At 44.5% G+C, this 13,709-nt stretch overlaps 1 protein-coding gene across 1 annotated transcript in view; it reads right to left on the reverse strand.

Moving 5' to 3' along the window:
• Positions 1-617: 617 nt before the first annotated feature.
• The window catches only part of LOC102148979 (cGMP-specific 3',5'-cyclic phosphodiesterase), a 37,917-nt gene continuing 24,825 nt past the window's right edge, over positions 618-13,709 (reverse strand). Inside the window, 8 exon segments of the mRNA XM_070238377.1 lie at positions 618-808; positions 1,524-1,732; positions 2,453-2,538; positions 2,930-3,071; positions 3,215-3,295; positions 3,648-3,847; positions 4,850-6,576; positions 8,922-9,011. Coding sequence (XP_070094478.1) covers positions 6,487-6,576; positions 8,922-9,011 — 180 coding nt within the window. The 3' untranslated portion in view covers positions 618-808; positions 1,524-1,732; positions 2,453-2,538; ... (2 more) ...; positions 3,648-3,847; positions 4,850-6,486.

The following is a 13,709-nucleotide window of genomic DNA, read 5'->3' on the forward strand; positions in this document are numbered from 1 at the left end:
ATGAATTTCTGTCTGCCTAGGCCTGAGGGTTTAGGGGAAACGGGACTGTCTCCTAACGAGTAGAGTGTTTCTTCTGGAGCAGTGATGGAAAGCTTCCAAAATCGATTGTGGTGACGTTGCACAATTCTGTGAGTATACTAAAAACACTGATTTACACACCTTACAGTGTGACTCGTATTACATGTGAACTATATCTCACTGACGCTGTAATGATGACGAAAGACTGCACGGTGCATCAGCAACACAGAAGACATCCCCCAGGAGGGAGGACAGAGTCTCGTTCACTCACTTTAAAGGGTCCCAACCAGGGCAATGAAAACGCAGAGGAATTCCAGTAGCGAATGTTCTAGGTACTAAGACAACCTGAAACATCCATGAGGATTTCTATGTTTTAAATTTTTTTTAAAAGGTACCTAAAGTTTAAAAAAACATATTCACAAGTGTCAGAAATGAATCATCATAACCCAGGGGGAGGGGAACACAGGGAGCCATCAAATAGAAAAGAAGTGGAAGAGTTCGGATCACGTGGATGTGCACACTGAACATGAAAGTGGACCCACGTTTATTACTGCTCCACCCCAAAGAGACGTCAAAGTCAAACAGCCCAATTAATGAGATCTCTTTCAAAAGCATCAGTTTATGAAAAAACAAAATATTAGGAAATATTTTGCAATCATGAATTGAATCTTCCAGATTCCAAGATTTATAACTAAAAACTCCTGAAGGTTCCATTTCATAGGCATTGGAGTGACTCTCCTCCTTGTGGTTTGAGTGGATTCCAGAAGTGGCAGATGCCTTCAGGATCAAACTGAAAAGAGTCCAAGAGTATGTGTAAAAGGCTGTTCTCGATGCTTAGTCTGACCCTAAACTCTATATAAGATCAGAGACGTGAACGAGGAGCAGCACAACCAGCAGGTAGAGTGACAAGGAACTGTGGAAAACTCAGCTCTGTGTGCCGGGATATTTCAGGGCACGTGTCTATTAAAATTCATCAGGCTTTAACGCACCTTTCACGGTTAAACAAAAGCAAATACAAAGACATCCTGGATTTGTCCAGGCGTGTGCCTGTTCCTGATACCAGCCTTTGGTGTCCCTTCAGTTCACATGACTATCACCGACGACAGTATACACCCCTGAGCACAGACACCGCTCGCCAGGGCCAAGGTGACTGAGGCACTGGTGCCACGGAAGTCTGGGCTACTTAGCCAGGGGACACCTCCTACCTCCGCCTCCTCCACTTCTGTCCTGGGCAGTCAGGAGAACCCCACCCCACCCTAGGGGCTCTCAGATGGCTGTCATGACGTGGTCAAGGTTTTAATGACATTGTGGGTGTAGGGTTGCCAGGTAATGAATGCACAAAGAAGCTGCCCTCTACCCGTATTATGATCACATCAAGGAACATTACTGACACTAAAAAGGAAAGATATTGTTTCTAGAATAAAGGACAGACTATCCTAGGACAGACCATTTGCCAAGCTTCCCCTGATGTGTGTGTACATAATATATAAATCGCATTCACCCACCTTTTTAAGGGGTTTCCTCCTCTCTAAATGCAGATGATGATAAACCTCTGTCCCAGGGGTGTGATGAGAAACGAGCACAGGGAAAGTGTGGATCCAGCCCCAGCACAGAGTGAGAGGGAAGACGTGTCAGCTGCTGGATTCTCACACATGCCTCCTCCTGGTCTTGATCTGCTCACTGCCCACCATCAGGGAAGACTGCACAGGCCAGCCTGGAGAACCAGACCCAGGTGAGAACACCAGGTCACAAGAAAGAGGCCTGGCCCCAAGTCTGCCGCCAGGGGCCCCACAGCTTCATTTGTACAAGACAGTTCAGGTCCACTCTGCACACCCACCTGAGCGCTGACCTGCTTTATACCAAGCACAGAGCTGGGGGCCACAGTCGGGAGCAAGACAGCTCCTGCCCCCCAGGATCATCAAACCCAGGGAAAGGAGAACCAATGACGGCCTCGGGGAACCAGTGACCACTGATCTAGAGCTTCTCATGGAGGTTTAAACAGAAACATAAAGAAGCAAGCCATTTGAAAGACAGTCGACAGAAATTGGAAAAAAAATGAAATCATCTAGCTAAATGAGCATGGAGGTATAATCCGCTTGTCAAAATCTAGGCAGGATGATCACGAGCTGTGCAGGCTGCTGGCTGAGTGGGTAGTAGAGGCAGCGGAACAAACCACCCTGTGCGGGAACCAAGCACACTGGTGGGAAATCTCCACCAAGAGCGGGGTTGTCATCACCACTCCCCCAGATTACCTGTTGCAAAATCTGACCCTCACCCAACATCCCCCCTGAGGGTCATTTTCATTGATGGAGACTCACGCGAGCACCATGTGCTTCCAGCTCTGGAAAGCAAGGGGTCGACTGACCCACACATATCAGGACCTGGCCTTGGTCCTGCTACCCTGCAGGTGCCCCAGTGCCAACAGTGAGCCTACCTGGATCTGCCCGAAGTCCATGGTGATGGTAGCAGTAGAGGTGAAACTTTTAATGATGGCACAGGAGACGAAGTCCAGCAGGAACCCTGGCAGCCAAGAAGGAATACTGTGTTGGTCAGAGCTCTGCCTGGTCCCAGAGGACATGGGTGGACATGGCTGGGAAAGGCAGTGTGGATGGGACTGAGGCTGAGGACTGGAATGACATGCCCTGTTTGGGCTGGTTGGAGAGCAGGAAAGGGAGGTTGGGGTCTGAGGCTCTGGGAGCTTCTCCAAGTGTCCTGACCTCTCAGCAGAATAGGGGAGGGCTGAGGGGTGAGGGTCCCCCCGCCCCTACTACACACACACAGGGGTAGCCCTTGGAATGCAAAGAAGGAAATGCTGAGGGCAGGGCCATCCCCAGGAGGCAGGGGCCCCACTACTCTGGGAAGAGCAGAACCACACCTCCCCCACCATGGAATGAAGGCCTGAGAGTCTTACCCAAGCGCAGGGACCCCATGGCTAACTGCATGCAGCCCACAGGAAAGCCAGCAGCACAGCACAGGCGGGCTCAGGGTAACATGCCAGAAGGTGACCAGGAAGAACTACACGAAGCACCCATGAAGGCAGAGTAGAAGCCACACTGTTGGGGAGAGAGTGATGAGCACCCAGGAGGCACACGGCACACCCAGGGTGCCCCTGGTGTAGACATCTGAGCACAGGGGTCTGCGGTGTCCACTGTGTACTTTGGGCATACCAGCGCACACAGGCAGGGTAACCACTCACCCTCGATCATCCATGAGTGTGACCTGCTGTGATGAGGGGACCTCTTTTCTACCTGCACCCAAGTGGGGCCACAGGTGCCACCTGCGGGAGCACAAAGACCTGCGTGTTTCTGTGTGAGTCTGTGAGCCTGAGAAATAATGCTTAAAGCTACAGTGAGTCATCCTGCTGGCCCCATCACACAACCCAGAACTGCCCTGATACCTGTGTGTGACAAGTGTGACAAGAGAAGTTATAAAAGCGTGCGTCTCCCCAAAGGCAGTCACATGCTCTAGACTGTAAACCAAGGCTTCTTGGTTCCCATGGGGCTGGAGCCCTGGGTGCCCCGCTGTCTGGAGGGGATACTGTGCATTTCTACTCTGCTTCTGGGCAGGCGATGAGGCCAAGTGTGGGGTCAGGGAGGGGATGTGGCCAGCAGCAGGGGCAGACATCTCACCTGGGGCAGGAGTCAGGCCACCTCAGCACAGGCCAGCGTGTGGGGAATGACCTTGAGCCCCACTGAAAGTCCAGTGATGAAGTCCATCTTCAGAGTCCAACAGCCAGGGCAGGATGGGCAGCCTCCTCTGCACGGCCGCAGGGGGGCAGCAGTGGTCTTGCAGGGCCATGCTGGAGCCTGAAGGCCTGGCCTCACTCAGCCTGGGGTGGAGCAGGGGCAACACAGACCAGCAGTCAGGGTCCCGGCCTCAGAGGACCCAGCAATAGGGCGGGGGTCCAGCGCATCAGGAGAGGCACAATCTGTCTCCCCTCCAGGGGGTCTGAGCCTGATGGCCTACATCCCACCCCCTTGCTGGTCTGAGACAGGAAGCCAGAAACCTGTGCAGAGGGGGCGTCCACCAAAGATGGAGTGTCCCCACACCCCTGCCCCAAATCCCAGAACCCCACTTGCCCAAACCCTAGCTGGTAAACAGTTTCTCAATAAGAAGCCTAAACACTCAGTTTTTCCTCCAAGGAAAATCTACTTGCTTCTTTTTATTTCCTCCCCAGGGAATTTAAGGAGGCACAGTGCAGAGAGAAGCAGCGTCCAGGGGGCTCCCTCCTCTGGCTGGTGTGGGTGGGAGGACTGGAGGCCCTGAGGGCCCGAGGCTTTGCAAAGGCCAGCCATGGAGACTTCCACCCACTAAGGGGACTGCAGCGCTGGAAGGGGTGTCTTCCATTGAGGCCTTGCCTTACCCCCGCCCCCACCTGTGGCATTGGCATCCTAGGGGACCCCAGGGGTTCTAGTTGGTTCTGGGAAGTTCAAGGCCCCTTGATTAACTCAGAGTGCACAGCATCCGTAGGATCCTGGCACCACCTGCACAGAGTTGGCCCCAGACTGCCCCTCATCCCTGCCCCTGCGAGGCTGCTCTGGGCACAACGTGGCCCCCACCCCGAAGCCACTTACGGCGAAACCTGGGGTCTAAGGGTGGGACACCACGCTGCCTAAGAGTCTATGGCCTGCGGGCTCCACCAAGGTCGAGGGAGGCGGGAACCTGGGTTGGGACGCAGTGGGTGGGGAGCGGGGTCCACGTGGAAGGCGCCCGCATCCTCGGCCCCTGCGCCGGGCCCCGCATCGGCCTCCCCCCGCGGCCCCGCTTTTCTCCCGGGAGCTCGCCTACCCTTCCATGGGCCCAACGCCACCCACTGCCGCCGCGGACTCACCAGGAACCGCAGCAGCTGGGGGTCTCCTGAGATCACCGCATCAGGGTCCACGGGAGGCGCAGTGGTTGAGCGAGGGGCAGTGGTTGAGCGAGGGGCGGGGCCAGGGCGCCTGGGGGCGGGGCCTGACGCGCACGTGTACTCGGGCGGGGCCAGAGCCACGGGTGCAGGCCTTTGAGGCGCTGCCGGACCCTGAGCTCTGCCGTGCGCATCGGGCGCCTAGCCGGAAAGTGCTGCTGGTCCTCGGTGAGTGCGTCCCCCGCAGGCCCGCTGACGTCCTGAGCGCTGCCTTCCACCGCCGCCTGTTGTTCCGCCAGAAGTGGCCACTCGTTCCTTTACACCAGCGGTTAGCGCTGACCCGAGCGTGCCCTGCAACCCCACTGCCATTCCCTCCCCATCTCCCCTCTCTGCTTCCCGGACTTCGTGGTCGGCTCCTTGGAGAGGGAGGCAGGGGCGGCCTCGCCCACCGCGGGGTGTGCAGTGGTGGGCACCATCATTCAGCCCCCAACTGCTGCCCTCCGCTCTGACCCTGCTCTCCCACAAGTGCCCAGAGCAACCAGAGCTAACCCTGCGGGCCCCCAGCTCAGAAGGCTGGGCGGCTTTCCACAACTCAGGGACCCACAGATCCTGAAGGAGATGCCATAGGAGGGGCTGGTGCCCCAGTCCCCAGAGACCAGCCGGGGTGCCCTGGGTCTCTCATCTGCTCCCCAGCCCTTTTTTCAGACTCCGGAGCGCTGTACTTCAGCTCTCCTTCTCCTGGATGAAAGGTGCAGCCCCTGACGACGCATCCCCTGGCAGAAACCCCTGGGAGGTTTCCAGAACCCTGCCGTTCAGGAGATTGGCTGCTGATGGGGATGTTTCCAGGGGCAGCAGGGCCCCAAGTGGTGGTGGTAGCAGAGGCGGCGGCAGGTTCAGCCTTAGGAGAAAGGAGGGCCACTGCACGGGGGTGTGCCAGGACCCGCGGTTGCAGGCTGGCTGGTCTGTCTGTCCCAGGAGCCTGTCCCCGTGGCATCTGCACAAATACAATTGTCCAGCCTGAATGCAAGGACACGAACTGCGGTACTCAGGCAGCAAACTCAATCAAGAAATTCCTGCAAAATAAAAGTGGATACTGGGCATTGCAATAAATCATATCGGAGAGAATTGAAGAGTGTTAGAATTATTCAAAAGATTTAATATCTCTGGTTTCACAACTGCTGCAATGTTGCAAAGTAAATATCCACAAACAGAAATAGTAAAGAAAATTAAAAGATCATTGCAGTCAGCAGAAAACACTTTTTTCACATGAACCTTCAGAAGAACCACGTGTTAATAAGAAACACAAGTAGAAAATTAATATTCCATGTAACCAAAGACACAATGGTAGATGAATAAAAAGGCATTTTGAATTATATGCAAATGCAGAGCACACTTTCAGCTATTTATACACCCTCCATAAGTTATGGGAAATGTCAGAGGAAACATTGAAATGCCAAAGTATAAATTTACATTTAAAATTAAATTCAGATGGCATGAAATTGATTTGTTTGAAGGGTTAAATCTTCTTAGAAAAATTTTTCCACAAGGATCATCAGCTCTAGGTGTAATAAAATTTGTATTTTGAAATAATTTATCAGAAATCTCTCCAATGTTGTCATAGCCTATAAAACACTCTTCACGGCTCCACGAGTGTTTACCCCAACACAGACTCTTCTCCTCAGCATAAGTAAACGTGTTCTGCAATCTTGCATCTGCCAAAAATAACAGACACCGCTTTCAACTGTATCAATTTAAAATAAAAGTTACTAACTTTATATATTTTCATGACATAAACGAATTTGCATAAGTGAGACAAAAAATCTTATGATCTGTTTAAACATAATATTGAGAAAGTGTCATGTACTGTATATGTTATATAAACTAAGACTGATAAGATTGCCTTGTAATGTGTAAATTTATGTTATTCATGTCTTTTTCAGTCCTGTTATGTTTTATAAGTAATAAGATATTTTAAAGGAAAATGCTTCCTATTTTGGTACCTTTAACTGCGTATTTCCCCCTGCTTCCTGCATAAGGGGTTCTGAATGTTCATTTTTCAATGGGCCCCACAAAATATGCAGTCAGCCCTACAGCTGTGTGAAAGGTTTCCAGCCCCCCTGCATGACAGCTCTAGTGAGGGGACAAGGCATGTAGCCAGCAGAGGGTCCAGCTACACACAATGACATAGGTTGAGACTGTTCACACTATTTAGAAGGACTTTAATCAGAGTAGGATTCAAACTGAGTCTCTTGGCCAGTACAAAGTTGTGTTTTGGGCCATGATTTTAAAGCATATATACTAACTAAAAGCTGAACATTGTCTTCTTAAGAGCACAGAATCATAGTCCTTGGTTTACAACTAGGGCTGCCTGATAAAATAGAAGACCTCTAAGCAAACTTAATTTCAGATGAACAACAAATAATTTTTTAGTATAACTAGGTCCTAAATGTTACATGGGATGTATTTTTTATTTCCTATATCTGGCAACCCAATTAATAGCACTATCATCATTAGTCCATACATTGCCTTAATTAACTTAATAATTAATCTGATATTCATGTTTTAGGTGCAGGAATTTTTAGTAACTATCCTCTTAAACCTTGTGGCAACTCTAAGGCACTGAGAACTTATTTTAGATACTCAGAAGTGACTGATTCTCGATCCTGTTAATCAAATTGTGATTGACCCAGGGTATCAGCATCAACCTCGTGCTTGTTAGAAAAGAATCTCATGTCCCACCTAGACCTACTGAATTCAGAATCTGCATTTTAACAAAATCCCTATGTGATTCACATACACATTAATATTTTAGGAGCACTGATTTAGAAAGCTGTGTTTTAGGAAAATTCCCAGGGCATATGCAGGGTGGATTGAAGGGGAACTGACTGCAAGTATAGAAACCCCTTACAAGAATATTTTAAAAGTTCAGGCATTGCTTCAAGATCTGAATTCTGGTGCAGGCGGCAGGAATGAAAAGAAAGAAACTGAAATGAGAAACACTCTAATGGAAAAAAATCAATGGGACTTGGTAACAGACCAGATGGAGGAGAGAAAGGAAAGATGTCAGAATCCGAATGTAAATCAAGTAGAAGCATCAAAGTGTTTCTAGTCTTCTTGGCAGGGGTTCTCACCCTTAGCTGCACTGTGATCACCATGAGCTTTAAAATACTCACGCCTGGGTCCCAACCCCAGAGACTCTGATTTAAGGTGAAGCCTGGGCATTAGAATTTCAGACTACTTCCCATGTGATTCTACTGTGCAGCCAAGGTAAAGAAACACCAATATGGGCTCTTTCAATCTATTTGTTTTCACTTAGAGTAGTGATTTTCAACCCTTGCTACAGTTTACTTGGGGAGCTTTAAAAATATATCAGTATCCAGACGTTGCCCTTAGAGATTATGATTTAATTGGTAATATTTTAGAAGTTCTTCAGTCAATTGTAATGTGCAGCCAGGGTTGAGAACACTCAATTGAAAAATTCAGTTTAATTGGTAATTTATTAACCATTTTTTTAAAATAAGTATAAATGAAGAGGAAATCAGTGCTAACAGACTCCAAACCTTCTAGTTAGGTGAAATATAAACCAACCTATTTTCCTTTGCTTGTTATAACTTCACAATGAAATTTACTTGGAATTAGCTACAATTTCCATTTTTTCAAAACTTAATTTTGGATCCAAAAAGAATCGGCTTATGACCATTGCAATTAGATAACCATTTATGAAATGAGCATTATTCAGACACTTATAATATGAAATAAATTGATTCCAACTGCAGCCACAATTATATATCTTAGGATAGAATAAGGTCCTGGGGGAGAAGGACAGGAAGGAAGCAAAATGTCTGAAGTTTATTCCTGAGTCAAAGTAAAGTCTCCTTCAGGACTGAACCCTGTAACTAAGGTCCAAATAAAAAATATCGAGCAGAACATTTAAGCACTTCATAGTTAACTTAATCACTATGGGATTATTTCATAAATGTGCAAAGTAAAGTAAAAAATTTTTTCAAAAAGAGAAATGTTTCCAAATAACCTTTTATAAAATGGAAAATTGGCTTACCTCTTCCCTATGATTCTTTATTGGCATACAAAGAATACTTTGTGTCTTGTAGCCTGTAATTTGGTCCACTTCTGCATTGAATCGAGGATCCTAGTAGGGAAAAAGAAATTCAATTTAATGACTGACCTGTTCAAAGATTGATTTGATTTTTCCCATTTATAAGATTAGAGAAATCTAACCTTTGACTTACCTTGTTGCTCTGAATGACAATTTTATCATTGTAAAAGGCACTGCTGAATGTAAGTACGTATCATCTTTGACAAAGATAAATTTAAGTGTTTTTTAGCAGCTAGTGTTTATGAGAACCAAAAAAAATACAGACTCAAACATATAAAGGAAATATAAACAAAGAAATAAACTCAAAGAAATTAAGGAAATTCAAAATATTAACCAATTTGGATAGCCTTACTTAGATTCAGGAAGACTGGCAACTCTCCTCCCCGTAACACAATTTGCCTGTTCCCATCTCGCTACCTGATTCTTCCGTGCCATCCAACAGGAAAGCATCTCTGCTCTGAAACTTTTCCTATAAAACGAACCACCTCCAAAACAAACTTCCAGTATTGACTTTACTCCCTTGTAATGGTCATTTATATAATTCCTCAGTATTCTGTTCTATCTCAGGTGTTCACAAGAATTTATATCTTTTTTCTTTTTTCTTTTTGTATATGTAAAAAAGCTGCATGGCCTCAATCAGACTGTAAACAACTCAATCTTTTGAATCTCTTTCCCCTTTTATAAAGTATATCATGCACATCCAGTAATTGCAAAGGACTCTGACACGTGTAAAAATTCTAAATGTGAGCTAAAGAAAGGTACAGGCTATTTTCTCTTAAACTCCAGATTGGGAAGACTGAAGTTACTTAGGCTGTAAACTCTGTGAGGGGCTTTTTTTGGGCTCATCACTGTATTCCCAATGTTAGCACAGGAACTCAACAGCATTTGGTAAATAAATGAAAGAATTCATCAACAAGTGATATCATAGTTATCAACTGTGATCATTTTTAGTTTATTATAGTTTAAATTAAATCTTGTAGGTAGGGGGAAAACATACTAAAGGAAATGGACAGATAACCACTATATGAGGAAAGATTAGAATGGAAAAAACAAACCAGAACATAAACATTTGAATGAGTGTTGTTCCTTCAAAGCAACAGCCTTGGGAAGTTACATGTTTAACCTAATGACAGCATCACTGCTCTCAAAACTCTGCTGTAGGAATTCCCTTCAGAGAATATGGAATCACTACACTGGAAAATCCTCATCTTTGAAGGTCATTTCTATTTTTTTTTTAAATTAGTCTAAAGTCATGCAAAGCCAAAGCTGTGAATGAAGTAAATGACTATACTAGATTCCATCAATTGGGGTCAGAAATGAGGCCAATTTTCCCCTGAGAGGGCCAAACCCGACATTAAGGACAACTGCAAAAGAAAAATTATAAAATGGTGGAAAATCAGTTTAAATATTTTATATTATAAATAAACGCTACCGCATTTTTGCTTTTTCTGCAAACATACTCCAAGTTATATTGAGACACAGAGAAAACCTGGGCTGAATGTTTCTAAGAAATAGTTCCTAAATAACATCCTTTAGTATGCAAAGTATCAAAAGCAATTCTGATATTGATGAATTAAAGAAGTAGAAATTTATTAACTTATACAGTAAATTATTCTACAAGCTAATAATCAAAATATGAATAAAAATGCACCTTCAGCAATTATTTTGTTAATGAATATTTGAATTACAAGACCAATTTATGAAGACGATTAAACCCAACTATCTAATCACAGCAATAGAGTTTGACAGACTGAAATTAGCAGGACTATCACAACATTTTTGTGCATAGTAGAAGTTTAATATCAACAGCAGCCTGGATTGCACTCTTCATTGAAGGAGGCGGGAGTAACATATGCTTCAAATTCACTTTAGGTGAATTTTGGCATCTCAAAATATTTTCCTTTAACAATGCACTCACTGCAGAGGCAATACGCAGAGAGAAGTTCTAACCCCATTAGGTCCAAGAAACACCTTAAAAAAAATGGAGCACTACTGTTATTGTGATTATTCCTTTTATTGTTTATGAGAACATGTCAGTGTAAAAAAAACACAGGCCTTGGATCTCCACTTGCCATGATAAAGCAACTGGTACCAGACTTGCCCTACTGCTTTACAAGACAGTGGAGAGCGGAAATGCACGATTGCCATGCAACACTCCAGCTTTCTTCCTGGAGGCATTTTCGTGCTGGGGAGAATGCAGGCAGCATCCAAGTGGAACAACAGTTCCAAATGGAAGTGAAAGAAATTCGAGACTTCTAAAGGGGCTGGAATTTGAAAGGCAAAGTACCTGATAAGAGAGGCTGTCTTGGGGGGTTGGGGAAAGGGGTTTAAAGGAGGAGTGGCAGAAGACTGAGCAGCTACTCACTTCAGACACGTACAGAGCAAGACTCTGCCCTTGCAAAAATGACCTGTTGAAGTCTGAAATCAGAACGGGGACACCAGTTTGGGAAATGTTTAGAGACACTGGACTTCCAGTCTAGCCAGAGGAGAGATCTTACTAAGCACCTCAGGCATTCAGTTGAGACACAGAACCATATCCTAGATTCAGGGGGCACTCCCTAAGATTAAATTCAAAAGTAAAATACATCCACCCTAACAAATAATAATACCAAGGCCAACAAGACCAAAGATCTCTCAACTGCAAGAACAAATGTCAGCCTTATTTTAAAGGAAGACGAAATGATCCAAAAGCCCTGCAATGAAACATCCACAATGTCCAGTATGAAATCAAAAATCAAGACACATGAAGAAACAGGAAATTGCAACCCATAATGAAGAGAAAAACTAGTCAATAAAAATGGACCCCAAGATGATTCAGATGTTGGAATTAACAGACAAAGATTTTAAAGCAGCTACTATAAATGTATTTAAGGACTTAGAAGAAAATATGGTAATAATGAACTGATAAGGAATCTCAGCAAAGAAAGAAAAAACTATAAAGAAAAATAAAGCCACATGGAAATTCTAGAATTGAAAAGTATAATGTCTAAAATGAAAAGTCCATTGAAGGGTCTGTGAACCTGACCATAGATCAACAGAAAGTATCTAATCAGAAGAACTCAGAGGGGAAAAAGAAAAAACCTATAAAAAGTTAACAGAGCCTCAGTGTTTTCTGGGACAATATCAAGTGATCTAACATATACGTAATTGAAGTCCCGAAAAGAAGAAAGAGAATGGAGCAGAAAATATTTAAAATTAAATATTTTATTTAAATAAATACAATTAAAAATAAAATATTTAAAATTAAACCAAAAATTTCTCAAAGTTGTTGAAAACCTTAAACTTATACACATGGTGTGAAAATGAAATACAGCACCACAGGAGGTGCAAACACAAAGTATAGCTGACTTCTCATGAGAAAAATGAAGACAGGAAAAATGTGGGAAAACTCTTTTAAAGTGTTGAAAGAAACTACTATTAACTAATATCTTTTAAGAATACAAGCAAAATAAAGGCATTTTCAGATAAACTAAAAATGAGAGAATTTGTCAGCATCAGACCCACACTACACAAAGTGCTAATGGAAGTTCTTCAGCCTATAGGGAAAGATACTGGAACCTGCAGAATGGAGTGAAGAGGTTAGAACTTGGCTTGAGCATATGCTTAAAGAGTAAGGAAGCCTGGTTCTTCACTTTTGGAGAAGGGAACACCTAACAGAGAAAAGAAGCAGAAAAAAAAAATGTACCTTGAGATGTGGATTGAAATTGGAGGTATCAGTAAGAATTCATTGTTTTTAATATAATAAGTAGATAGGTACAGAAATAAATAAAATATAGTATGTGTGTATATTTGTTTATTTTTTTCCTAGCTCTGTCTGCTAACATATTAGCAATGAGCACATATCAGAAGCAATGAGCTCACCTAGTGGCCAGACCTTGGTTTCTAAATACCATCCTTTCCTTGGAAGCAAGGCTCCTTGGAAAAAGGAAACATTCTAGGGCTAGGGCAGGGAAAGTCTAAGATAGCCTGGAACATCTTGTTAAGCCAGTAAGAACTTTCAGCCCTACCGGAAAGCAAGAAAATTGTAGTGATGGGGGCATATCAAAAATACATGGGAGTCTGCAAATCTGATATAATTTCAGAAGCCAAATAAATAAAGATAATAACAGATCATAACTCATAAACAAAATGAAAATCCATGAGTCCTCAGTGATATACATGAATGAATGAATGAATAAAAAAGACAAAACTCTTCCTCACATTAGAATGCCAACTAATAAATATAGAAGGTATGATGGCGTTAGAAAATCACTGGATGCCAAAACTGGTAAATGTAGGTTGATGAGGGATAGGATATTTACATAATATCAAAGTATCTCCCCATAAGATACTTCTAATTTGTTGTTTTTAGTGCCAGCAAGTCTCTCCAACTCCTAGTCACCCTGTGTACAGCAGAGCGGAACCCTGCTGGGTCTTTTTGCTCCATCCTCTCACCTACCAGCACTGTATCAAACAATGCTGCACTGCTATTCACAGGGTTTTCGTGGCCATTTTTGTGGAAATGGATGGCCAGGTCCTTCTTCCTAGTCTGTGTTAGTCTGGAAGCTCCAGTGAAACCTGTCCACCATGGGTGACTGCTGGTATTTGAAATACCAGTGGCATAGCTTTCAGCATCCCAGCAACACGCAGCCGCCACAGTATGACGATCGACAGACGGGTGGTATGGTTCCCTGACCAGGAAACGAACCTGGGCTACAGCGGTGAGAATGCTAAATTTTAACCACTAGACCA

Source organism: Equus caballus, chromosome 16 (assembly GCF_041296265.1).
Source record: "Equus caballus isolate H_3958 breed thoroughbred chromosome 16, TB-T2T, whole genome shotgun sequence".
In the NCBI taxonomy this organism is placed as follows: domain Eukaryota; kingdom Metazoa; phylum Chordata; class Mammalia; order Perissodactyla; family Equidae; genus Equus; species Equus caballus.